Source organism: Rousettus aegyptiacus, unplaced genomic scaffold (genome assembly GCF_014176215.1).
Source record: "Rousettus aegyptiacus isolate mRouAeg1 unplaced genomic scaffold, mRouAeg1.p scaffold_m13_p_2, whole genome shotgun sequence".
Lineage (NCBI taxonomy): Eukaryota > Metazoa > Chordata > Mammalia > Chiroptera > Pteropodidae > Rousettus > Rousettus aegyptiacus.
In genome coordinates this window covers 128,406,665-128,433,549 of record NW_023416295.1, presented here as the reverse complement: position 1 = coordinate 128,433,549, position 26,885 = coordinate 128,406,665, and the positions used below count along the sequence as shown (strand labels likewise).

At 45.2% G+C, this 26,885-nt stretch overlaps 3 protein-coding genes across 12 annotated transcripts in view; 1 reads left to right on the top strand and 2 right to left on the bottom strand.

Annotated features, from left to right (window-relative positions):
• Window positions 1–877: 877 nt before the first annotated feature.
• On the top strand, window positions 878–6,292 carry TARBP2 (TARBP2 subunit of RISC loading complex). 3 transcript variants are annotated; one of them, XM_016142755.2, is made up of 9 exons: window positions 878–1,250; window positions 1,793–1,962; window positions 2,986–3,088; window positions 3,658–3,753; window positions 4,323–4,395; window positions 4,606–4,723; window positions 5,017–5,144; window positions 5,503–5,704; window positions 5,865–6,292. In XM_016142755.2, exons 1-9 carry the CDS (start codon window positions 1,198–1,200, stop codon window positions 6,020–6,022), a joined length of 1,101 nt encoding a protein of 366 aa, XP_015998241.2. In that variant the 5' UTR covers window positions 878–1,197; the 3' UTR covers window positions 6,023–6,292. The 3 variants fall into 3 exon arrangements, with proteins under 3 accessions (XP_015998241.2, XP_036091951.1, XP_036091950.1); XM_036236057.1 differs by lacking the exon at window positions 878–1,250 and adding an exon at window positions 1,317–1,497; XM_036236058.1 differs by lacking the exon at window positions 2,986–3,088 and having other exon boundaries at window positions 967–1,250; window positions 3,675–3,753.
• A 241-nt stretch (window positions 6,293–6,533) lies between these two features.
• Window positions 6,534–10,888, bottom strand: NPFF (neuropeptide FF-amide peptide precursor). 3 transcript variants are annotated; one of them, XM_036236060.1, is made up of 6 exons: window positions 8,499–10,888; window positions 7,965–8,060; window positions 7,624–7,689; window positions 7,171–7,264; window positions 6,854–6,981; window positions 6,534–6,741 (listed from the first exon to the last, which is right to left on the bottom strand). In XM_036236060.1, the coding sequence occupies exons 2-6, from the start codon at window positions 7,985–7,987 to the stop codon at window positions 6,624–6,626; spliced, it is 429 nt and encodes a 142-aa protein (XP_036091953.1). In that variant the 5' UTR covers window positions 7,988–8,060; window positions 8,499–10,888; the 3' UTR covers window positions 6,534–6,623. The 3 variants fall into 3 exon arrangements, with proteins under 3 accessions (XP_036091953.1, XP_036091954.1, XP_015998242.1); XM_036236061.1 differs by lacking the exon at window positions 7,624–7,689 and having other exon boundaries at window positions 7,965–10,888; XM_016142756.2 differs by having other exon boundaries at window positions 7,171–10,888.
• A 121-nt stretch (window positions 10,889–11,009) lies between these two features.
• The window catches only part of LOC107509862 (cyclic AMP-dependent transcription factor ATF-7), a 70,641-nt gene continuing 54,765 nt past the window's right edge, over window positions 11,010–26,885 (bottom strand). For 4 of the 6 annotated variants that reach the window (XM_036236046.1, XM_016142751.2, XM_016142754.2 and 1 more), the window contains 7 exons: window positions 25,170–25,327; window positions 24,050–24,149; window positions 23,405–23,518; window positions 22,653–22,805; window positions 20,250–20,447; window positions 18,953–19,061; window positions 15,465–15,682 (listed from right to left, as the gene is read on the bottom strand). In XM_036236046.1, coding sequence (XP_036091939.1) covers window positions 15,465–15,682; window positions 18,953–19,061; window positions 20,250–20,447; window positions 22,653–22,805; window positions 23,405–23,518; window positions 24,050–24,149; window positions 25,170–25,327 — 1,050 coding nt within the window. Of the gene's footprint in view, window positions 15,683–18,952; window positions 19,062–20,249; window positions 20,448–22,652; window positions 22,806–23,404; window positions 23,519–24,049; window positions 24,150–25,169; window positions 25,328–26,885 lie in introns of all 6 variants that reach the window. The other 2 variants (XM_036236047.1, XM_016142750.2) reach the window with 2 other exon arrangements.

Here is a 26,885-nt window from a genome sequence, read left to right as displayed (position 1 = left end):
AAGATTTTTCTCTCATCTTTCAACCCAGTGGTTGCGAGCCTTTGGGGAGGAGGAAATGCTCTGAAAAACCCAGGTTAGTCGATTAGTTTTAAAAGACCAAAATCTTGTCTTACTCTTTTCAACTGAGAGCCCTAAGACCCATGGCAGAGGTAATGAGACCACCATATGCCTTAGTCCTTCCAATTCTGTCGTCCCACTATAGCCTGATGCTCAGGCTCCAACGGTCTCCTGGCCAGCTACAGAAAGGTTCACTAGGACCGGTCTAAAAAGACTTTGAAAAAGAAGTGGAAATCCGGGAAACTGGGGGGCAGAATTAAGGGGAAGAGAGGTGAAGGACAACCTAGGAAAAGGAAGCAGGATCTGAGGCCAACGCCCAAAGGCCAGGGGCTTATGCCGACGGCTGAGGGGTAAGTGTGAGATGGACTCGGAGATAACAAATGTCCCAGAGCTCTGAGGCGGTCAAAAAAAGTCCCCTCCCGCGTCCAGGTAAGGCCCACTCTCCCAGACTGCAAAGAGTAAGGATTCTACGGCAGTCTCTCCTCTAAACCAATCACAACCTTTTCTTAAGAAAGAGGTGGGGTTAAGGAGAAGACTCTTTTTTTTGTCCCTGCCCCTCTACATGAAGTAACCAATCGTAATCCACGTAGAGCACGTGAGCGCAATAGGGAATAACCAATTACACCGGGAAGCTTCTCGTGCATGCTTCACCCGGCCCCTCCAGCTGCGACAAAAATGGCGCGCGAGTTCCTGGGTTCTGTAGTTTTCTCAGGATTCGAAGGCGCGCCTCGCCACCGCTCGTCAGCCTTTTCCGCCCCGCCTCCAGCCGCTTTCACTCTAATACGCATGCCCATAACCCCCGCCCAGGAAGACACGGAAGGAGGCGGGACGATATTAAAAATAAACAAACAAAAAAAACCACCCTCAGCTCGAGCAGTAAATGTGGAGGGGTTGGCGCTCCTCCCACGAGGCGGTGCTGCCTGCTAGGGCGAAGCACGCGGAGCGTTGTGGGACGGATAGCTCCTCTCCTCATGGAGACTCATGGAGTAGGCTGGGCGGCGGACTCCATATCCCAGCATGCCCCGCGGTGGGCCCGACCGGCCTCGACTCGGGGCTTGGCCCCGGCCCTAGCTCGTCAGCGGTGTACTACGGTGCGTGGAGGCTGCAGTCGCGGTGGCGCCCGCGGGGACGGAGGAGGGAATGAGTGAAGAGGAGCAGGGCTCCGGCACTACCACGGGCTGCGGGCTGCCCAGGTGAGCCGCCTCATACTGATCGCTGCAGGGTGAAGAGCGTGGTACGATGCGGAGGGGTAGCGGCGCGGCCCCAGCATGCATCTGGCCTGAGGGTTCTTCCCGGCAAGCACTGGGGTAGTGGGCCGTGGTTCCCGGCATGCACCCGAGCAGTGGTCACTGCCTTCAGCTTGAAATAGTTTGGGGTTGGCCCGGTTCCCAGGCTGCACTGGGGCGCTGGGCTTTATGCCCCCGACATTTAGTGCATTTGGTGGGTACTGGGTTCCTGGCTTGCACTGTGTCTCGGGACATGCACTTCCAATCTGCACTCGGGTACAGGATCCCTCGCCTGAACTGAGACTGGAACGGTGCATTACCCGCAGTGGACCCTTCTTTCCCAGCCTGCACCTCTACTCCACATTGAAGCCAGCCAATGGCTGCTGTACTGCCTAGGGTCCCCTGGACCCCTTGTACCCCAATGGTATACCTGGGTCTGATATAACAGTGCTTGACCAGGTGGGTGCAGAGAGGGGAGGTGTGATGAGGATCTGTGCCCCTCCCCCCAGTATAGAGCAAATGCTGGCAGCCAACCCGGGCAAGACCCCGATCAGCCTTCTGCAAGAATATGGGACCAGAATAGGGAAGACGCCCGTGTACGACCTTCTCAAAGCCGAGGGCCAAGCCCACCAGCCTAATTTCACCTTTCGGGTCACCGTTGGCGACACCAGCTGCACTGGTGAGGAAGTCTTGGGCAGCCTGACTGGGATGTGCATTCACAGGGCCCTATTTGCTTTATTTCTTGGAATCTTTTCAAGGCCAGTAAGGGAAGGAGAGATTTCAGGGGGAAAGGCCACTGACTGGATTGGGAGAACAGGTCTATGAAGAGGTAGGTAGAACTTGGGAGAGTTAGAGGAGCAAGCAGAACTGCCACAGTGATCTGGTAGATCGTCATCCTAGAGGAAAAAGAGGAGATAAACCGAAATCTCAGCGCAGTATTTGGGGAGTGAGTGCCAGCTGTGCTGGGCTCTGTTCTAGGTGCTTAACTAAATTCCAATTTAATTATAAACCTCAGTCTAATCTGATAATGTAGGTCGTAATGTCTTCATGTTGAATATGAGGAGACTGAGGCTCAGCGATTCAATAACTGGTGCAAGGTCACTTGCTTAGTGTCAGAGGCAGGTTTTGACTCTAGACTCTCAGTGAGCCCCAACTTTTCGGCACCAGGGACTGGTGCTCCTATGAGAATCTAATGCGTAATGATCTGAGGTGGAGCTGAAGTGGTGATGCTAGTGCTGGGGAGTGGCTGCAAATATAGATGAAACTTCGCTCACTCACCCACTGCTCACCTCGTGCTATGCGGCCCAGTTCCTAACAGGCCACGGACTAGTAGTGGTCCACGGCCTGGGGGTTGGGGACCCCCTGCTCTAGAACCTACTCTCTATTTTTCCAGCCATCTCTATTTATTGAGAGAAAGGAAAGTGCTTCCTAGAGGAAAGTAAGGCAAAAAAAAAAACCTCCACGCAAAGCGTCTGAGCTTAGGAGTAGTTCTGCCTGGTGTGGCTTGATTTGGGGAGTTCATGGAAGGATAAGGGCCTTTCCTTCCAGTAATTAGTATAACTTTTCCAGTCTTGGGCAGTGGGAGGTCGGTGAAAGGGGGCTTGTTTGACTCCCTGTGGCTGTGAGGAGAGAGGCTGTGGGATGCTGGTTTCTCTTCTGTCCTTCCAGTGACCTCCAGTATTGCCCACACCCCCTCTCTCAGGTCAGGGCCCCAGCAAGAAGGCAGCCAAGCACAAGGCAGCTGAGGTGGCCCTCAAACACCTCAAAGGGGGGAGCATGCTGGAGCCGGCCCTGGAGGACAGCAGGTGAGGGAGGAACAGCTGAGGCATCCTAGAGGCCTTGCCAGGAACCCAGACCCCTGCACCAGCCCCTCTGTCCAGTAGGCCTGGCCTTGTGACATTTAGCCACTGTGACCTGGCCTCTTCCTGAGTTTCCTCTACGCCTGAGCAGAATGCTTCCAGGGCTCCTGTTGTGATCATTGATTCTAGAGGGAATGGCCAGTCCCACCAAGGGATTGTGACTGTGGTTTGGGGCTCACGCTAAGGAGGGAGAGGGGTAGAGGTTGAGGCTGGAGGGAGTTGCTGCTCCCCAACATGCCTCCTCTCTTTTCTGCACTTAGGTCGGAGTTTGTTACTCCCATGGTTCTTGGGTAGAAAGAGATCCTCTTCCTTCTTTTCTGTCTTTTTGATCTGGTGTTTGCAGCCAAGGTTCTCAGAAGGAAGAGCTGGTGGTTGAGCTTCCTGAGTCTTTGGCTCAAGTGGGAAGTAATTTTCCTAGGGGATGGGTATAGATCAGGAGGACCTGGGTCCCCCACCCTTCCTCTATTCCCACCCCCAGTAGGGTGTGAATCAAAGGCCCCCTTCCCCTCGGGAAGTTCTTTTTCTCCCTTAGACTCTTCACTGCCTGAGGACGTTCCAGTTTTTACTGCTGCATCAGCTGCTACTCCTCTTCAGTCTGCTGTCCCAGCCAGGTATTTTGTGTCTCCTGACTGCCTGAGGGGGGTTGGAAGGGGTCCTGGCTCCTGGTCCCCAGCCCTTGGACCCAGGATAGTCAAGCGTGAGGAAGTCTGAGAGTAAACAGAGGCTGAAATAGTTGAGGACCAGTTTGAAGAATTTGCACCAGCTGGTAAGCTCTTGGGACAAGAGGTAATTAATGATTTTTAAATATCCATGTGGATAATATTTGACCATATTTAAGGGTCTTGCAGGCCCTGTTTTCTTTTGAGTTGGCCCCATGATGGTCCCATGATGTGTTTGAGTCCCATCAGGTGCTTCCAGGGATTGGGTATACAGGCCCTCTCCTACTGTCCTGGTGAAGTGATGATCAGATGTTCCAGAAAATCAAAATGAGCCTGGGACCTGGAGGAAACCTCACTTGTTGGGGAGGGGGAAGGAAGTAAGCTGCACTTTTGGACAGACAGCTGCCCACCTAGTGGGAAGTAGGGAGATGGTAGTGGGGGAGATGAAAACAAGGCTTAGGACTCATGGGCAGCATGGAACCAGCTCCCTCAGCTTTGGCCCTGCGCCCTTTTTCCTTCAGGAGCCCCCCCATGGAGGTGCAGCCCCCTGTCTCCCCTCAGCAGTCTGAGTGCAACCCTGTTGGTGCTCTGCAGGTGTGGCCCCATCCTCATTTCCTGTGCATGTCTGTCTTCCCTTGAACCAGGGACCATGAAGGATATGGGGGGCGGTTACCCTGTTTGAGAGCTTTTACGCTCCCTTTATTCCTCTTCTAACCTGGAATCTGAGGCTCTTAGGGTAGAAGGGAGAGGATATTGGATTCATTTTTTATTCAGCCTTATACACCCTTATTTCTCCCTTCCAAGGAGCTGGTGGTACAGAAGGGCTGGCGGTTACCTGAGTACACGGTGACCCAGGAGTCTGGGCCAGCCCACCGCAAAGAGTTTACCATGACCTGCCGAGTGGAGCGTTTCATTGAGATTGGTAACTGGGCAGAAAGAAGTTCTTGCAGCTACTATCCCCCAGTACTTTAGTCCCGGGCACAGGCAGCTCTTAGCTTCTCTCTGCTATAGCCTCGCTCTCCCTGCTCTGCTCCTTCCGCCTAGCTTCTTCCTTGCATGCTATCCTTTTCTCTTCTGCCAATCAGGTACTCAGGTGTGTGGCAGGTCCTAATCTCTTTCCACTTGATACCTGCTGAGGGAACCCCCAAGCCAAGTTTGAATTGGGTGTAAAGCAGAGTTGAGAGTCATAATCAGTAACTCTCTCCCCACATGCAGGCAGTGGCACTTCCAAAAAGTTGGCAAAGCGTAATGCAGCGGCCAAAATGCTTCTTCGAGTGCACACGGTGCCTCTGGATGCTCGGGATGGGAATGAGGCAGAGCCTGATGATGACCACTTCTCCATGGTGAGTGGCTTGTGGGACTCAGGTCTATGACTCGGGAATGAGCCCCTCTGAGTCCCAGGACTTCTTCTGTCCATTTTCCTATCAGACTCAGGGTTCCTGGGCCCCCTCTCAGCCTTAGCTGTAGGCCTGTCTGGTGAGTGCTGTGGGGAAGCTGGCCAGAGCAGGGGCCCTGTAGGCTGCCTGGCCATCCTGTCTGGGATCTAGTAGTGAGAGGGAGCCCATACAGGGATTGACTGAGGGGAGGCAAGCTGCAAGAAGCATTCTTTGGGCTTATCAATCCTTGGACATTGAATGTCTGTTAAATGCCTGGGTCTCACAGCCCATGGTCACATCATTCTCAATGTTTCCATCTTGTCAGGGTGTGGGCTCCCGCCTGGATGGACTTCGGAACCGGGGCCCAGGCTGCACTTGGGATTCTCTGCGAAATTCAGTGGGGGAGAAGATCCTGTCCCTCCGCAGCTGCTCCCTGGGTTCCTTAGGTGCTCTGGGCCCTGCCTGCTGCAGTGTCCTCAGTGAGCTCTCTGAGGAGCAGGCCTTCCATGTCAGCTACCTGGATATTGGTATGGCTAGTTGGGGGGGCTGGGGGACGGTGGGGGACTGGATCAGAGCAAGTATAGATGGGTATAAGGAGTCGGGGGGACATGACCATGACATGGGTGCACCCCTTCTGGTGCAGCCTTCCCACCCAACACTGTCTCCCTCCTCTCTCTTGGTCTCTAGAGGAATTGAGCCTGAGTGGGCTCTGCCAGTGCCTGGTGGAGCTGTCCACACAGCCAGCCACCGTGTGTCATGGCTCTGCAACCACCAGGGAGGCAGCTCGTGGTGAGGCTGCTCGCCGTGCCCTGCAGTACCTCAAGATCATGGCAGGCAGCAAGTAAAACTCCAGCTGGACTCACGGATGTACACCTTTGCTTTCTGCTCTTCTTGCCCCCTGGCCCAGGCATCTCTCCAGCTCTGGTACCCCCTGGAGGTACCACCATCTCTACCTCTGACACAGACTGCCTCCTTGCAGGCTGAGGAGGGCACGGGGCCTGGAGCCAGGGACCATGGCCTCAGGTGGCCCAGGATCGATCCTCATGTTAATAGTGATGATGAAATCAGGGGCTCTCTCCTGGAGCCCAGAATAAATGTGCTGCTTGGATTCTTAACTGTTACCCTGAGTAGTTGATGGCAGATGAGGTTAGTGCCGGATCACCTCCCTGGTGGTGCCTCTCCACCTTGTTGCCCACATGTCTCCATGTCTACCATTCTGGTGGCAGGAGGCTGGGTGTAGTGGGACCTCCAGGAACCCGATCAGCTGCATTCCTGGAGAGTTTGGTGGAAATGGAGGAGCTGCAGTTCTTGCCTTGGGCTCCTTCCCAACCGTTTCAAGTCTCAGACACAGACACCTGGATTCAGAAGCTAGGCAGGTTTATTTGGGAAGACACATAGCACTTTGGGGTGTGGGCTTTGCATGCGAACATATTAAGGAATGACATGTCACTTCTTCCCAAAGCGCTGAGGTACAGCCAGGCTCCAGAATGGGGAGTTCAGTCCGTCCCCAGCTCGGGGACTCAGCCATTTCTTGTTCCAGGAGTCCCAGGTGTTTCTGCCAAACCTTAGAAGAGAATGATCCTCAGTTGTAGGTTTTTCTCGTTCCCCGCTTCTCTAACCCACTCCCTGTCCTCTCCCTCTGGCCCCAGTCTCGCCCGTGTTCCTCGCAGACTCACCTCTGGGGCTGAAATAGGAAGGCTCTGCTCCCGACAGGTCTCTTCTGCATGACCTGGAGCAGGGAGCGCAAAAGTGACCCAGGGGTCTGGGCATCCTGTGGTGGTGGGTGGAGTCCAGTGTCTTCCTCCTGTGGTACAGGGACATCCAGACGGAAGATTGGCAAAGGCCTTTGACATTTAGGTCACAAAGGGAGGAATGTGGCTCAGATGTGAGGACCCAATGAAGACCTTGGCCACTAGAGTATCTGAACCTAGAGCACAAGTCTCAAGCTGAGGTAGAGGGAAATGGTGATGTGGGGCTGGGGGTGCTAACTTACCGCAAAGATCTGATCTCCATCCCAGCCTCCCGGTCCTTCAGCGTGGCCCCAGTCCGCTATTGACAGCAGCACCACCAGCAGCACTACCACCTGCCTGGAATCCATGCTGTCATCTGCCTTCTGTGGCCACATCTGCCTCTTATACCTGCTGTCTCCCTGTCCCCCGCCCCCACAGCAGCCTGAGGGGGGAATCTAGAGCAGGCAATGGAAATGCTCAGCTCCATTAAGAGCCCCTGGGATCCCCTCCCATGACCCCCTGGGGACTTCCTGCTCTCAGCCTCCGGCCCCAGCCCCTAAGCCCGGAGTTGCAGACAGACTTTATTAGATGCATAAATCCTGTCTCCAGAGCTCTTAAAGCATCATTAATTGCAGATGCTTTGTCAGAGCCAGGCCCTGGGGGGGCCTTCAAGAACCCCCAATCCCTCAACAGGTTGGAGAGCTCCAATTGATCACCTGCTCTCTTTCTTAATTGCAGAATAAAAACATAAAGTCATGTCAGGAAGAGCTAGGCATTGTATCCTGAAACAGAGGAATAGGGGGAAAAGAGCCAGAGTCAGAGTTGGCTAGGATGGCCCAGCCTGGTCCCTCCCTTGACTGGCTGTAGGGGTCACCCAGCCCATTCACACACCTGCATATATGCCTCTTGAGGGGTTACTATTCTGAAAGTCGCCTGTGGGTAAAAAGTGAGATACAGGAGGAGACTAAAAAGTTTCAGAGCCCACAGTAAGAGGTGATTGTTTCAAATCTTTGTAGAGGGACCTCATCTACACTAGGGAGCACAGCTTAGGACTCACCTCACCGGAGCCTCTGGAGCCATCCTCTACAGCTGAAGCACTGCTGCCACCCTGTGGTCACAGCTCCACACTGTCAGGTCCAGCCATTTCCTTTTTCTGAAATAGAACTCTTTGAAGGATCAGGTATGGATGGTGGTTCCTGAGGCCCTGACTCTTAAGAAAGAGTTCCAGAAAGGCAGGGGCAGGATACTAGAATCTTGCTTCAGGAAATATCTTTCAGGAAAAGGTCCTTCAAAGTCATTTGGTACTCTTTCTCTTATGATCCTAGGATCCCTTCCTCAACCTCCCCACTAGCCTATACTGTAGAGGTGCTATGATGTAAAAAGCCTATAATCAGCTTTGGGCAAGCTGTCTACCTCTCAAACTGCAGTTTCTTCACCTTACACATGGCAACATGAAAAGAAACTACTTTCTAGGGTGGGTATTATTTGAGATACTTTTTGTAATCTGTTCGGTACAGGATCTGGCAGAGCAAGTGTCCTTAAAATGTTGGCTGTGATAAGCCTTACATACCCAAGTCCTGGGCAAACTTACCGTCTCCTGAGACAGTCTTCAGACAGATTGATCCTTGCACCACGCTGGTTCCCATCTCCTTGTGGCCTCCACCAGAGGTCTGTTTGCCTTCTTAAGTCTCACAGAACATCTCATTTCATTCATGTGTGCCAGCCTTTTGCAGGTTTGAAGATAGATTTCATTCTTCCACTCTATAGTACATTTTTGTTCAAGGGGAAGCATTTCTCCTCTTTAAGGCATCTACAAACCAATTTGTACTTTGGGTTGGTAGATTAGAGTAGGATTCGACCTGGATGTTCTAGATACTACATTGGTATGAATGCAGCTGAACCTAGCTTTAAACTTTCTCTAAGTTTTGTCTCACAGATAGTCCTAATCACAGACCCTGACATTCATCATCATTACATCTTATAGTTTCATTACTTTTTAAAAGGGAGCATCAAGACTGCAGGTAACTGGTCTTTTGTGGCAAATGGATCCTCCTCACAGTGAGGTCATTATCTGTTTTTATCTGACAGAAGTCCAGAGGAGCAGAGGTGTGGTGGAACACTGCAAAGAGTGGCTCTAGGATCAGACAGACTCAGTTTTAATCCTAGCTCTTGCACTTCACTGTGTGCCTTGGACAAGTGTCTTAACCCAAAACTCAGTTCATCTTCAATAAAATGAGGCAACTGCTCCTCTTATCAAGAGGTTATTGTGAACAGTAAGTGACCCCATCTAGCATTCTATCTAGCACAGAGAAGGCACTCAGTAAATGTCTACTGTCTTGCTGCTTCCCCCTCTGCTATTTCTCTAATCACCAATTACAACTGTATCTGAGCTGAGGCTGCATCAAGGAGCTGATTTAGATGGCTTCCTATGTCCCGATGGAAGTGATTGGTCTCTCCTTCGGTTAGTTGAATGGGTTAATTCTGCTAACATGTGAAACTGCCCTGCCTTCAATCTCAAACCACTTCATCTTGGCTTTGGTATTTGGCTCAGTAACCTCCTTTCTTACCCTTCTCTAGATCCCCATGTGCTTCTGACCATAACACAATGAAGGGCACCACTGCATTTCCCACTCTCCTAAGAAGACTCGGTCTCCCTATTTGTGTCAATTATACCAAACATCAGCCACAGTTTCTTAGATCATTTCTCTCCTACTGGGACACCCTCAGAGGCATCGGCTATCTCCTGGTCAAGTCCTTCAGCCTGGCTTACTCTCCTCACTTGTGAAAATTATCAAGGAATACGTAGATACAAGGAACAGGTAGTGACTGCCCTACCCTACATTTCCTCACTCCATATGGTTCCTAAGCATTACCTGTCTTTCTCGAGAAATCTTACCTGCTTCTAACCTACCTTCCCCTATCCCCATAGAACTCACAGAATCATGGAAAGCTCCTCTTTCGGTCTGCGTGCATCCCCTAGTCATGCTGGAAACTTCTTGAGTGTAGGGATTATTTTTATTTATTTATTGTTTTAATTGTTGGGAGGGGTTCTGAAAAGTTAAGAAGCCACTGAAAGGTTAAGAGGCCACTTGCCTTCAAACACTGTCTTATCCCCCATTCCCATCCCCATAAAGCACATAGGTCCTTTAGAGAGCCCACCCATGATGCTGAGGGCCCTTGTCCCCAGGGCAGTACACAGGAATGAACCCTGGTTCCTGTGCCTTCTATTGTCTTATGTAATTTATATGAACCACCCACCTTCTCTGTGTCTTCACTGTATAAAAAGAAGTGATAAGAATCCTGGCTCTTTCTGTCCTAAGAAACCTAGGAGCGTGAGGAAGATCACAGATGTGAAAACCCAAACCCATTGAGTTCCCAGAAAGAGTGGACAATGGGACTTGTAAATCAGAATATTGAAGCATCAGACATAACAGTGGTTCTCTTGATAGTTTAATGTTATATTTGCAGCATAAATAAGGCACAATATATGTCAGGGCAGGGAGAGAGGGAGAAGGCATGGCTGGGGGATTAACAGCTAAGTGGCAAGGGGGAAGGAAGAAGGGATGGTTAGGGAGAATAGAGCGAAGCCTCTGCCTCAGCCCTGTCCCGGGAGATTGTGAGAGCCTGCTCACAGGGATCATGCTGAACTGGATGGAGGGGAAAGGGAGATGATTTTGTAACAAAAAAGCCTGTAGCACTGTACCCTCCCACCTGTCAAAGTCTACCACTGGGGACTGGAAAGACCCACATCAGAGTTCCTTGATGAGATGGAGAGGTTTTGCTACATGTCAAAGATATACAAATGAGCAGAGATAAAACCATAGATACACACAGTTTTCAACAGATACTGTCAGGAGGCTGCAGCCTCCACTGCTGTGGCTGGAGGCTCATCTCCCTGCCTGAAACGTACGCGCACGCGTGTGTGTGTGTGTGTGTGTGTGTGAGAGAGAGAGAGAGAGAGAGAGAGAGAGAGAGAGAGAGAGAGAGAGAGAGAGAGAGACAGAGACAGACAGAGAGCGCACGCGCAAGAGAGCAGGACAGCTAAAACTCCAGCTGCTCTTTCCTGAAATAAACAACATGGAGTGACCAGTCTGCAAGGGAATATGGGACAAGTCCTGTCCAGGTCAATGCAGGACAGGTTTTAGAGATAAATAGGACAAAGACAAACCTAGATTTTGAGATGAGTGATATGGTTGTTGTTTTTATGGGAGTAGAGGAAGGGACTGGAGGAAATGGAAAAATATGTTAGTGCTAAGGCAAAGGATGATCCTTAAAATATTCTTGACACCCTACAAGAATTTCCCTGCTGCCCCTAAGGTGATGGTTCTCAAACTTTTATGTGCGTTACAATCACTTGGAGTGCTTGTTAAGGCCCATCCCCACAGTTTCTAATTCAATAGGTCAGAGGGGCCCAAATGTGCATTTCTAACAAGGTCCCAGATGCTGGTGGCTGCTGGTCTTGGACCACGTTCTGAGAACTACTGCCCTAAGAGAAAGCCAATGAAACTAGTACTCATAGCCATTTTTTTTTACAGCTAAAAACATCACTCACCAGCAACTAATACTGGTGAGAAATCTCTGTGCTATCAGCCCCATTAAAAAACCAAAAAACCAAAAACCCTAGCAGCTACAATACAAACCTGCATCTACAAAGGACATAAGCTGCCTTAACCTTCCCTACTCTCCCCAGCCTTTTCTCATTCTGGGGCAAAACTACCCCAAAGAGACAAACAACTGGTACAGCCACCTATACTCATTCAGTCTAGGTTAGCACCCTGGGGGGTGGGGGAGGTGGGGATTTGTGTCTGTGCACATCTGTGTGTTGTAAACAGAAACAAAGATACTCTGAGGGGACAATTAGGGTTGTGGGGTGTTGAAGATCCTCAATTGTCTTGTTCCTCCCTCTGCCCGTCAAACAAAAGTCTAAAGAAAGCAGAAAGCATATCAACAAAGGCATACGTGATGTAGCTAGGACTGGATTCTAAACAGATGGGTTATGAAATTAAAAAAAAAAAATACATTTCCTTCCTGTGTATACAAGGTACAATATTAATGAAAAATAATGATTTGGGGATGGGAAGGAAGTTATGAAAGAAAGGGAGAACTTTTTCTAGGGGAGAACTGTCTCAGGGCTAGCACCTTTAAAGGAGCCTCTCAGTGTGCAGCAAGGACGCCTCAGAAACCAGAGGAAGAATATCTTGATGTCTGCTTGGTGGTGCAGGCTGTAGACAGGGCATGGTTCTGATTAAGCACCCCATCTACCAGGATGTGTGATGCTAGAGGGCAATGAGTCAGGAAAGAAGCCAAGAACACAATAAGCATAGGGAAGGCAACGAGGTGAGGTTCAGTTAGGTAATCTCCTCTTTTACTACCACCAAGTGTATATGGCCTAATGTTTAGGGAGAAGAGGGGTGGAGGCTGAAGGAAGCTAGATTTGGGGTATGTAACCAACAAGGAAAGAGTAAGTAAAGGAGGCCCTACACTTTCTAGTGTCCCCTCATAATGGGGAAGACTTTCTCAGACTTTTCGATTCTAAGCAAGCTTTCTTTTTAGAGAATGGGGCAGAAAGTCTGAAGACTAGAGAGCCTGGTTCTGGCCCCTTTCTCGGCTTTGGGTATCTAGCAGCTGCGTCTTTGGAGTGAGGTGAGAGGCTTCAGTCCTGTGTTTACTTGGAAGAGCCCCAAGGGTCCACACTCCCAGTTTCTTTCAGAAAGTGTCTTCCCTAAGGTCCCCAGAAAGGCCATGACCTTTAAAACATCCTCCATGATATCTAGTTTTGGTCCAGATGAGTCTGGAAGGCAAAAAAAGCAAGGGAGAGCAACCATATGGCTGGCAGCAAAAACAAGGTCAGTGATGTTCCCCTTGACTACAAGAGAGCATTCAGGGTAAGCAATTGCTCTGCCTTCTTAGTGAGACTGAGGACCAACTAAAGAGCTACCTGGTAGGGTTCTGCCCTGACCCTTCCTCATGTCACTGCTGCTTTACTAAGGTTCTGCCAATGCCTCTCATTTAGGTCCCCAATACTAACTTCCCACTGATGAAAACGAAACAAGGACTCAAGAGAATTAGATAGGGGGAGGGGATAAGAAACGAAATAGGACCCTCTATATAAATTAGCTATCATAAGCAGGGACAGACTGGCAGGGCTCAAACCTCCTCCAAGGCAAAGCAGTGAGGCAGGGCATGTGTGTAGTGACAAACTGATTCTTAACTTGAAAAATACTTGACTGAAGGAAGAAGAAAAAGAGTGAAGGGTCTATGAAAGCTCCTTGGGAGCCATAAACTCAGTCAAGCTCAAGGGCAAAGCTGCTAGCGGGAATAAAGATAATAAAAAAATGAAACAAAACTAAAGCGGGAGAAAAGCCCAGGGAGCAGCCATCTAAAGGAAAAGTCCTGAGCACAAGTTATGGCTGTGAATTTTTAAAGGCAAGTGGAGTCCCTGAAGGTGGTAACCTGCATCCTGACCATCTGCCATGCCATTTGCTGGTCTGAGTCATCTGAGGAGCTGTTCCTGTTGAGTCCTGGGTGGTAGAGGATGAGAAAACCATGTTTTTTCTCCTTTCTTTTCACCAGGTTCTGAAAAGCAGGAGGGGAAATTAAAAACAAATGCAGTAGAACATGTCATCTAATGGGCTCACCAGTTTATCACTCTGAGGAGATGGGAATCTTGTGGCTTAAAACATTTCCTCATTTCCATATGACAGCCAATTTTGGAAGACAAAATAAGAAAGGAAGCTGGGAGTTATTCTGTGCGTATGTTTAAGATGGAGGTAGGAGAGATGGAGAAAAGGACATTCTTGGCTTCAGCAGATGGCAGAAGGTGGCTCTGGGACAACTGGAAGGGTTTCATACTGAAGGGCTATTAAAGCTAACATATCTATCCACAGGCCCCTGGCTTTGGATTGCTTCCTATGGCCTTGGTAGAAATTGCATAGTTCAGAGCCAAAGGGAAAATGAGAAGTCTTCACGGGAAAGAAAGAGAGACAAGAGGGATGAATTTCTCCCACTGTAGCCCAACTCTTTAAGAATGGCTGTGAGCAATAGTCACCAATATTGCTAGCAGGCCAGGCCCTTCAATAAGCAAGGCTCTTCTGCTGAGATTGGTACTATACCTTCCTCTTCCCAGACTGCCCCTATCCAACTTTATACTCAAGAAAACCCACTTGGGACCTTGGCTATGATGCCTCAGAGTCCTGGTGTTTGGACTACGGAGAAGCACTGCATCTAGGGGGTAGAGGGCAGAAAAGAGATGAATAAATACTGCAGAACCAGAGAGACCCAGTGGTTAGGCTAGGAACCTGGTGAAAAAGAGAAGGCAGATCCAGAGGGAGTGGGACACTTGTGAATATAAGACCCCAGCTCAGAAAAGAAAGATGTGTGAGGCTAACAGATGGGGGAAAAGTGAGAGACCACAAGAGTCCTCTACAAGACTGCCTCCAGAGGGCTGCATCTGAATTAATTATGGAGGAGGGAGAGACAGTAATGTGGGCAGGGGAATGAAGAGGGAGAGGCAGGAGCGGAAAGGTGACCAAAAGGAATATGTATGCTTTGGTCAGTAAACTCTTATAAAAAACATTAAAGAATCAATCCAGTAATCTGATGGAACAAGCTTTAAACTACATTGTTCCTGCTTGCCCCAATGATTAGACCGAAGGATGGAGTGGGGAGGGGAGGAGTCAGCCAGTCGGATCACAGGCTCTTCCCCTTTTCACTACCAAGCAATATCCAATAAGGCCACAAGATGAAGTTGCCAAGGCTTAGTGGGAGGTGGAAAAGACCCCACCACTAGACTGGGAAAACTCAAGAGACAAAATGAGGTACCTAAATAGCTCTGAACATAGATGAGAAAGGACTAGAATTCTTGAGGTTTTCTTTCTACTTTTTTTTTGTTTGTTTTTTTTTCTGGTGGAAAGTAGGGAGGACTAAAGTTAATGGAAGGACTGGAAAATATTGCTATTTCATATATCAAAGGTAACCTTACATTCACCCTAAGTGAATTTTTTACTAGAATTTTGGAAGAAGGAAAAGGGATAAATAAGCAACTACTGGGAGACAAGGTCCTGAATCCATAGGGTGGAGGCTGAGGATGGGTCAGCAGGTGATATGCCAATAATTCTAGATCCCTCTACCTAGCAGGAAGTGGCATGCTGTTAAGGAACAAGAAGGTAACATTCACGGCTTAGTGGGAAGAGAAGGAACTGAGAAACCTGAAACCTAGAAGTGCAAGGGTTAGTGTTAAAAGAGACAGGTATATATGCATGGGCAGGGGTGATTGTTCGAACCATCTGGAAAGGCCTTTGGCTGTGGGGATATCAGAAACCCCCACTTTGGGGGATGATCTATGTGGCTCTGGGGCTGGGAGGCTCCTAGTACAAGTGTCAACGTACATGACCATGTGGCTGAAGAGAAAAGCCCCACATTTGTCCATTACTCACGACACACAAAAATGTTCCCCCATAATGCCATGTCCAAGGCAGATGGGAGGGGATAAGATGACATTTCTCTTGGCTCTCAGATGGGCGAGCTCTGGCTGGGGACCTCTCCACCAGGGGAGGCATCATCTGCCTGCAGACTGGGACTGTGGGGTCATAATCACATGCGACTGTATTGGCATGCTCAGTTCTGTCCTTTGGCTGGCCATCTGAGTGAGGACGGAGGTGGCCACAGCTTCAGCTGCAGAACGAACGCTGAGGCCATTGCTAGGTGCTGTTGCTGAGCTGTGCTGAATCACAGGAGCTGGAGAACCCGTTGGCTCTGAGCTTTCCTTGGGGCTTTCTGCCAAGGAAGGAGGGCAAAGAGCAGAGAGCAAGTGGTTAGAAAACAGAATGGGGAAACAGGCAGCAGGATGACCTTTTGCCATAATTCTAAAACAGACCAAAGGAAAAGGAAGCCCATTTTGGGGGGAGAAACTTCCCAGAATCTTGGCTTCTAAGCCATGAATGAGCTAGGAAACAGTGAGCAATCAGAAGGAAAGCAAAAACTAGGCCCAAATTAACCTATCTATCCCAATAAAGTGAATCCCCAACATGTTAATTATACCGTCTGGCTTCTAGGACTCTGTATGTAGTTCATTACCGGTATTGGAACACTCTTCCTCTTACTCATGTTTTTAAAGGTGATTTAAAATAGATTTCTTTTTAGCTATCCTTTCTGATTAATTCCCACAGGAACTGAATCATTACATTCTTTTTAATTCTTTCAGTATGAAGCTGAACCACACATAAGCCTGATAAATATAAAGCTACAATCAAATGACGTCGTGAATGATCGATCAGTCCTTGGCCACGGTTCAGTTAACACAACAACCCCCAAAGAGGTCTGTTAGACCCTCCTGACTATTATTTAGCTAGGCATTATGATTTAAAATATTTGTTTTGAGTTATGCCACTATACCTAAAACAATAACATTTTACTAAACACAAGTATCTAAGCTGCATACAAAGATAACTAAGTCAAAGAGTTTTATTAACCAGAAGATAGCCTCTACGGCTGCTTAAACAGAGATGTGTGGAATAAGGGCAGGCTTCCAACAGTTGGCTGTATTTTTGACCTAACAAATACCTGAGTTGTCTTTTAGGATTCAAATGTTACCTTCTGCGAACCCTTCTTAATTGGCTCAGGAAATTAACGATTTCATCACTTGTGCTTTCACAGCACACATACATTTTATTCATCAAACATTTATACTGAGCATCATCTATGTGCCAAGCACTCCAGGGGCTCTTTGACCGAGATACCTGTGTTCACCCTCTTCACAGGTGGACATGTTTATCTCCTCATAACCCTGAGTCTCAGAGGCAGGGACAGTATCTCATTTGTCTTGTGTTAAGTACCTACCATAATGTCTACACTACACAGGAGGAACTAAATACATCTTTGCTGTAACAAATAAGTAGTTTAATGGATTGACTACCTGTCATAGTTCTTGTAGGGACTGTGTAGAAAACTTACTGCATATAGACTTCATTGTTAGCCCCTGAAAAGTATTTCGAATAGCTGATCACTAAACATCTTGAAATACTTTATCTTGGTTTGCAGAACACCACACTCAGCTTACTCAGTTGGTTCCCACCTTCTTGACTGCTCATTCTCAGTCTATTTTGTGGGTTCTTTCTCATCTCTCTGACCTCTAAATGCTGCAGTACTTCAGGTCTCGGTCCTGGGACATCTTCTCTTTTTCTATCTATACCTCTCCCTGGACAATAACATTTCATCCAGTTTCATGGCTTTAAAAACTAACTATATGCTGCTGGCTCCCATAGTTGTATCTTCCAGCCTTTCCTCTGAACTGTAGACCCATATAACCGGCTATCTCCTTGGCTCTACCTGTAAGCCTAATTGGCTTCTTAACTCAGCTTGTCCAAAACTGTGTTCAAATATACCTCTCAATCCATTTTTTCCTACATTTTCTTCTATCTCAATTAATGGCAAATCCATTCTTGCAGTTTGGTGTAATTTTTGACTCTTCTTTTTCTCATACATTACTGCCCCATATGGCTCATCATCAAACCCTATCATTCTACAAACTATCCTGAATTCAATCCCTTCTCACCACCTTCACTACCACCATCCTGGTCCAAGGCTCCATCATCTCTTGCCCACATAATTACAATAGCCTCCAAAGGGACTGCCTGCTTTTGCCCATGCACTCCTGTACTCTCTAATAGAGTGATCCTATTCAAGCTTAAGTCAGATCAGTCATGTCACAGCTCTGCTGAAAACTCTCTAATGGTCCCCAAGGTAGAGTAAAAGCTGAGATCCTCACTATGACTAACAAGGCCCTACATAAAGATGCTCCCTTTACCTTCATTACCTCATCTCCAACTACTCTCCAGCCCCCATTCTCTTCAATCCAGCCATGCCAGCCTCCTTGATATTCCTAGAATGTCTAGGCATGCTCTCACTTTGGGTTTTTGCATTTGTTCTTCCTCTTGCCTGCAGTATTTTTCTCCCATGTAAATGCATGGCTAGCTCCCTCACTCCTTTACGATCTTTATTCAAAAGACACATCTGAAATTTCAACCCTGCTGCCAACATTTCATAGTTTTTTCCCCTGTTTTATTTTTTCCTCCAATTATTTACTCTTATCTAACATACCATATATTTGTACCTATTTATCTCATTTACCATGTCTCACTTACTAAAATATAAGCTCCTCAAGGGCAGGGAGTTTAATCTACTTGGTTCTCTATTATATCCTCAGTATGTAAAACAGTGCCTGGGACAGAATAGCCTCAACGATACCTGCTTAATAAATTAATGTTCATATTAAAATTAAAATTTAAAGAGATGTTTAAAATTGATGATGAGGTTACTTTTTCTATGGGAACACATCTGTGAAATGATAAGACAGTGAAAAAATAATTCAATATATCAAAATTTGATTGCTAACATTTCTATGAATTTGTTCAATTTGTAAAGGAAAAGGATTTATTAGTTTTTACCATCCTTAAGCAAATTATTCACAATAGCTTTAATTTCAGAATTGTGCCTGTCCTGAGCACGACTGTGACCATCTTTTTCTAGCACTAATTTTTGTGTGCTTATAGATTATGAACTGAAACCGACATCAGCCCATCATTAGAAAGATAAAATATACCCCGAAATCCCAATGTATCATCTGCTGTTTACATCCTCTTAAGGCCAAGGCAGTGTCTTTGGAATAAGAAAGACCTGAATGTGAATCTTGGCTTTGTTACTGTACTAGCTGCGTAACTTCAGGTAAGTGACTAATCTGAATGCAGTTTTCTCATGTATAAATGGAGATAAGGCATGTATTTCCTAAGAACGTATGATTTCATAAGAGAACTGGGAAAATGGTAGAGTACTTAACACAAAGTAGGTACCCAATAAATACTGCCACCCTTTATCTCACTTAGGATAACGCTATATTCTCAAAAAAAAATTTTTTTGTAGGACTGGTTGTTCCACAAAGGTCTGTAGCCCTCCAGAACATTCTGAATGGAGTTATAAATTATAAACAGTTGGGATACTCCGCATATGCAGTTTACTGACTGAATGACCTTTAGATTGCAAGCCACTCACCTAAGTAGCCTTGGGTCTTCTTCTGTAGCGCAGTGACTGGGCAGTCTTTATGAGCTAACAGTAGCTGTTTCAACTGAGCCACCTCATTGCGTAGTAACGTGACTTCATTCTGAGGAGGGAGGGAAGAAAAGAATATCAGGAAAATTCATCCTCCACTCTTGTACCCCGGTGACTATCCCTTAAAGTGAGGACTGAATGTGCCTAGATTTCTTCCTCTGAATGTGGGAAAGATGTCTGACCCAGCAAGGCTTCAGACAGCCCAGGGCCAGTATAGTCTTGAATTCAATGACAGGAGCTGCTTACAGTGTACAGTACGAATTCACAATAGAAAAATTACTCCTATTTAGGATAAATATGATTATGCCAAAATTGATAATATATGTCCTTTGATTAAGAAAGTATACTTCCATGAATCTATTTGACAGATCTACTCAAGTGCACACAATGTTGACTGCAGCATTATTGTTCTGGAAAAAATAAGAAACATTATAAATATCCATATCTTATAGTATAACTACACTGTAGAATGTACTACTATATAGCTATTTAAAAAAAAGGAGGTGGATCTTCTATTTAATGGCTAGTTCTCCAGGAGATACTGTTAACCTATTTCTGTTAAAACAAACACCAATCCCTCCCTGACTCCCCTACGAAAAGGGAGTAAATGAAAATATTTAGAAATATGTATTGGTCTAAACTTACCTACAGGGAAAAGAATGAGTCTGTGAAAGTCATACTCAAGAGGGAATTTGTTTTTTATTTTACACCTCTGTGTATGCATATGTATATTACATATATGTTATACATAAAAAAAAATATATATTACTTATGTAATAAAATATTTTAATAAATAATTAGAAGGGAAAATAAAATTTAAGGAAATATATGGATTATAATTGTTCTATTTGCTTGTGTGGCTTTTTTCTTTCATTAAGCTGCATTATCTGGGGCAAAGACATTTCTCTTTGGGTATTCTAACACCCAAGTCAGAGTCTACTGATGACTTAAAAGAGCACCCTAGGGTGTTTAATCTAATTCTTTTCATCCAAATGGGTTTATGGATGACTCATTCTAGTAGCATATTTGGGAGTGGACGATGTCCTTTCCAATCCTGAAGAAAGAGATTTCAATTCTGACTGTTCAGAGATTCTTTCTGCATTCTTCCTGGATTATTTTCTGGATGGATCTGTCCTAATTTAAAGAATTACCATCTCCTATTACATTGTTTCACTTTTTTTCTGACTCAATCCCACTTTCTAGATTCAACAATCCCAACAATCATTTAAGACCCACTCACACTCAGCTGAATGTTCTGAGAAGTGAGTTCCTCTGCCTTCTTCTCTAGGGAGGACACCCATAACTTCCGCTTTTGACGGCAGCGAGAGGCTGCAGCCCGGTTGCGCTCCAGAAAACGCTGCCGCCGCTCATCTGGATCTTCATCCACTGTGCGCCGCCGGCGCCCTCCTGTACTAGGAGTGGGCTGGGCTGGTGAAACCTGTTGTTGCCCAGGAAGAAAGAGGAGTTACTTGAAAGCAATGGCAATCCTTTCCAAATTAAACCTGATATTAGGTATATTAGTAAGATCTGCTAAAGGGATGTACCAGTCTCTGTAACCACAGCAAGTCTCATCACTATGTCCCTTAACTTCTCTTTGTGGTAACTCCTCTTTCTAACTTCCATTTCCTTCCAGTCTTTTCAGTCCCATACTTAGACAAACCACAGTTCAACTGGAAACCGATTATTTCTAAGATAAGACAGACAAAATGAAACTAGGATCATCTTTTGTTTCTTAACAATAGGGAATCTTGCAGACAGGGAAATTGTAATGGAGGATGTCATGGGAACTTTTAGCAAGACTGTGGAATAAAAAATGTTTAAGAATCACTGATTTGGGCAAGCAATATATATAAACAACTGGATGCTACAACAAGTTTCAGAAAAGATTTCACTACCAGTGAGAATTAGGCTATTATGGAGAGAGATAGATTAGCATATTCTTTTTATTTATAATCAGTTGTTAATCATCCTCAGCAACCTCGCCATCATGTTGTTTGTTCTGTTTGTTTGTTCTATTTTAAACAGAAAAGCATTTTTTAATCCCTTTACAAACTGGTGTTATAAAACTGTCTTTTGTCTTTAAACTTCAGGCAAAAATTAGTGGCAAAAATTAAAATACAGAAAGGTAAACAAGCTATATAAAAGAAACTAATAATGTAAAATAATGCCAAAAATAAATTTGTCCTGGATCTGTTGCTATTAGGGAATATCTATATTAGTTCTTCCCAAATGCCAGAGCTCACACCAGTTGTATGAGAATAAGCATGCGTTATAAAAAATAGAATCTTATATTCCACTTCAAGTCCTACTGAATCATGTTCTCCATTAAACATAATCAAGAGATAATGTTATTTGTCTAATATTATCTCAAAAGAAAAAAAATAGGGAGGAAATTTTAAACTCAATTTAATGAGTTAGAGGCCTTGGGTCATTGTTTCTCACTATACTAAGGAAAGTTTACACAAATTTTCTTGAGATTTAAAATTTCCTCTTTGTCCTGAGCTCACTGGAACATTGCTCATTGGAGACTGGTGCTTTAGAAGGATGGGAAAAAGAAAATGATCGGTTCCTATTCTCTTATAGGCAACTCGGAATTCATGCAGGGAATGGAGGTGAAAGAACAGGCTGGGAGAAAGAAGGGAAGAATGAGAAGGAGAGGCATTGGTGGAGACTAAAAATGAAGTCATGTCATTTTCTCAAGAGGCAAAGCAGCACAATATGGACAAATGGCTACTGCTTTATCATCTCCAAGGACTGGCATTGGAAGGGGTTATTGCACAAGGGTGGGAAAGCTTAGCTTCAAACAAGAAAATTCAAATGAAGGCTTTAGTTGTTGGCCAAGTTTTAAGGCAGCATATGGCTATTAAATATTAGGACATGTGGTGGTAACTGATGAAGCAGGTGGTGACATCAGGAAAAGGGGCTGGGCAAAGAATGCGACTCTAGAAACCAATCTCAGGTTGTTGTCATCTGTTCAGTATAGACCAAACAAAAACAGAGGTCTATTCAGCTTTCAATAGAAATTTACTATAACTGAGGCCTCTTCGATAAAAGAATTGGGTATCTAAATGGGACTGCTCTGTCTTTTTTAAGGCTTTAATTTTTCTGTGATAAAAAGGGATTAAATTGATAAGGAAAAGGTATATTTCTGTGTTTGTTTACTGAGCAGTCTTAATACTGTAACATCACATATTATTAATATATTATCATCTCATTTTTGCTATAAAATCTAATCAGGTTAAAGGTTTGTTTGTTTGTTTGTTTGTTTTGATAAGACTTAATAGATAAGAAAGAGACTAGGGGAGCCTCTTTTGGTACACAAAGTGGTTTGAAGTGAGGTTCTGTCACCTTTTAAGAGCGTTCTGCAGATATTATCATTCACATATAGATAAAAACAAAAAGCAAAAATTAAGAACTCTGTAATGGTTCTATATTATTCAGTCTGTTTGCATGTAAGTATAATACGAAGCTGGATAAAGAATGGTGCATTTTGCTACTGTCAAATTGTCAATAAGAACCAAAGCACAGGAAGATGCCAGAAAGCTGAAATCCATTCTTCTCTAATTTTTCTCTCCTTGAAAAACATAGGACATAAAGAGTAATGGTGACCCAGCTGGTTCCCCCATCCAAGGGCCCAACTGACCTGTGGCTGGGCTGGGGATGGGGCATCAGGGTGTTGGATGAGGATCTGGCTCTGCTCAGGACGGGCCGTTACCATGGTGCTAGCAGTACCCACCACCATTCCACAACCACCATTGATTGAGGAGACTTGGTGGGTTAGGGTGGCCTTTAGTCTCTGTGGGGAAAGATTAAAAAAGCTTGTCAAGGGTAAAATTCTATCAAGGGTGGAAACAGTGGGCTTAGATTTTATTACTGACCTTACAGATAACTAAAATTTCCATATCAATTTTCCCTTTACAGAGGAATTAAAAAAAAAAAAGTGACAGGGAGAGAATGTGCACCTGGATCCTTAAAATGCCTACTCTGTTCCCTGGCTATCATCCTAGGCACAGTTGGAGGGTGGGGGTTGTTGAAGCAATAGTCCAGATGAAAGCTATCTCCTGGAACCTGGCCAGGTGCTGGTTATGCAGCTATTCACCTCTTGGCCAGCTCTCCTGCTCACTCATCCACCCTCCATCTGTCACCCTGGAACTGAAACAGCAACTGTTCCACTCCAAACAATCTGTGCTGCCTCTTCACTGCCATGGTCTGTATACCAGGCTCTAAAGGTAGATGAGAGGAGATAGAAGTCCTAAGTCAGGGTCTTTTTTTCTATAGACCTCACAACAGGGTGTCTTTAGCTTTGCTACTCCCAGAAGGTTCCTTTGCTTGGTTTGCATGAAAAACCACTTCTTTCAGAAGGGCCAACATTGCCTCAGGCTGGGATGTACTCACCATCTTGGCTTCTGATGGCATAGGGTGGCCAGAGGGTGAAATGGAACCACTGCTGTTAACTGGTGGGCCAGGAATACCAGGAATGTTGGGCACCATAGACACAGGCCTGGCCAGCTGGATCAAGAGAAGGAAGAAAAACCAGAAGGGAGCATAATACGATCGGTGGGGCAAAAGCTCCCCAAAATGAAATGTTTTTGAGATTGGCACGTCAGGACTTATTCTGAGCAACCTTCCCATAGGGCATGCAGGGACAGCCTTGGAAATACCTTCCCCCATGGAGCACCACAGTGCAGGGAATCTAATTTTCCAGTGCTATGACAATTTCTATGGAAAAGGCTAGAGCTGTATATTGAGGAAAATGGTGGGTAATTTGGGAGATGCTAAGTGCCAAGTGAAATCAACCAATCAGCAGGATGGCAAGATCAATTCCTAGACCAGGAGCCAATTGTCCAGATGACTCTTTGTCTAGTATTCCATAGTGCTGAGTTGGCAGAGGTTAGTGAAGAGTTTGGGCACGCTGCCATGCTCAACTAATACAGACCAGAGCCCACGTTTCCCTGGGGCTCATGTGTGTTTATGAGCATTCAGGTGGAAGGGAGGGATTAGTGTGTTGGTAGGGCTGGCTGCCCCAACTACAGAGCTCACCGAGATAACAGAAGGCATCTGTACTGGAGGCCCTGGCAGCACAGGCATGGTCTGTCCATTAGCAAGATGCATGACGAGAGGGAGGGAGCCCGTGGGAGACCTAGAGGAGACATGAAGTAAAATGCTCATAATACAGACGCTTTTGCCTATGGATCTTCCTCCTGTAATATAGCAGATTTTCTAGTCTTTCCTAGTTAAGGATGCTAAAGGGCAGCACTGTAAAATCTTGACACCCTCATGAAGTGGAAAAAGCAAGGAATGCTACTTACCTTACCTTACAGATGGAGAGGAATGGCCAGATCTTTACACCTTGCAAATTAAACACCACTGAACTCTGGGTGAGAAGCTAATCCTATTAAGAGTTTTGAACAAATAAATAAACATCCCTATCACTGCCATGTATAAATTTTCTCTTGCCTTCGGCAAGGGAGACTTGGATCAAAGTTGTCATTTTGCAAAGCTGAATTATGTCATATGAAATCCAAATTTGAAGGTTTCTCTTGCTTCTTTCCACATTTTGCTCTACTCTGTTCAAAAAAGATATCCCTTTGCATTTTTCCTAGTGGGTCCAGAGAACAGTAAGTTTCAAGAGGCTGAATCCTGATAATAATCTCTTAACTCATGGGTACCTGGGGACAGGATCTCAAGTCATCCCATTAGGAAATCTGTATGGGCCATGCCAGGAGCAAAGACAAAGAGACAAACAAACTTTGGGGTAACAAAGACCAAGAATCCTAAGTGGGACTGAAGGAAACACTCAAAAAAGATGACATGTGGGTTTCATCCCCTCATTAATTCAGTAAACTTCTACAGATTGAGGTTAAGAACTAAATATAGTTTCCTGTGCACCCTCCACTATTATGATATGGATTCTATTTTAGATTAAAAAAGTATTAAACCTCCAAATTAAGAAAGTATTACCCTCAAATAAATACTTGCTTGTCTACCCAAAAAATAAAAGAGATTCTGTTTGGGGGAGGGGGGTGGTATTTATTTTGAGAGAGAATCTCAGCGACTCATTTTCCTTGAATATTCAAAAACAGTTCTTGTTTTATCAAATAAGCTCACAAAGTGGAAAAAGATTCAGGCTTCATTGTTTTTCTCAGCACTCTTTACTTACCCCAGTTGCCTGTTAGATGGTGGAGCCTGTGTGATGACAGAGGTTGGGGAGGGAAGGGTTGGGTGAAGTGAATCATAGCCCACATGGAGAGGCAGGGACCCAGGACGTACGATGGTAGGCGTCGGGGTAGAGATCACCATAGGCTTTGGGGCAACCTCCTGGGGAGAAGAGACCAACAGATCACAAAATGCTTTAAGGGATTGCTTACAGGGAAATATGAAGCTGGTAAAATCTAGTACAATTTGTTGGGAAGAGCACTAGAGTGACTTGGTGTCATTCCATGGTCACACACCATACCTCACTTACCCATTCAATAGGAATGCGGAGTTAATACTTTTTGCTATATCCTTTTCAGGGATGATAGCTATATGAATGAGATGAAAGTTGAAAAATCACTTGAAATCTTTGTAGAAGCACTGTAGTATCACATAAGTTCTAAGGATTGTTATAATTTTTCACAATCTAGATAGTGTCATTCTAAACTTGATGCCTCAGTATCCTCTGATCTCTAATGGGGAAAGGCAGGTATAAGACTAGTGATAAGGCAACCCAGTATCTCCTACAGACACCTTTAAAAAAGGGCTATGGAAGTTTAAATAAGGGCCATATTGTAATAAAACAGACTTGGGATGTCTCTTTCCACTGTTAACTTGTTAAGATCTCAAGATTGCCACTGGCCCTGAAAACATCTCCAGACAGCCTCTAGGAACTGGTTGCTGATGAAAAGGAGAGAGGTCAGGGGAAGGTTGTATTGTTTATAAAGGGGGTAGTTTTGGGAAGTAAAATATGGAGGAAGGTAAAATGAGGTCTACTCTATCTAAAGTGGGCATTAAAATAACTACTGGTAGGGCAGTAGAGACTGAAAGGAAGCATAAGGGGGCCTCTGAAGTTCCAATAAATCTGGGTGCTAGTTACAGAGGCTGAACTTCATGAAAATTCAGTGAGCTATATTCTTATAATTTATGTACTTTTCTGTATGTGTGTTATATTTTAATAAATCTGTAAAAAATACTACTTTGTAAAAAATTTCCTTTAAAAAAATAATATTCAGAATCCTAATAGATATTCCCTTTAAGTCACCAGAAGACTTCTCTCTGGTGAGACTTTTTCTTCTAAACTGTTTAATGTCCAGTTTATAAATTATGTGATTTTCTTTTTTTACTTATTAATTGAAATACAACATGAACCGCATTAACCTAAAGAATATAAATGGCTTTTTATATATGTAAAATCAAGACAAAGTGCCCATTTCAAGCGCCCTAGAAGGTTCTCCTATATCCATTCCCAATCCATACCTTTCCTCACAAGAAGTAAACATATTTAGAGTTCTATTGTCATTAAGTAATTTTGCCTCTTCTTGAACCTGATGTAAATGGAACCATCTAGTATGTACTTTTTTTGTCTGAATTTTGTTGCTGTTGTTTAATATAACATTAATGAGAATCATCCACACTGCTATGTAAATCATTAGTTCATTCTTTTTTTAATGCCATGCAGTACTCCATTTCAGAAATATACCACAATTTATTTACTCATTCTTTTGTTGATGGCTTCCTTCCTGTTTTTTGACTATTACCAATACAATATATTCCCATATACTTCTTTTGGTGGATATATGCACTAATTTCATTTCTTATAGACGCAGAAGTAGAATTATGGGTCAGAGAATAGGTGTAATTTATATAATTCTTCTAAATAATTAACATTTATTTAAAT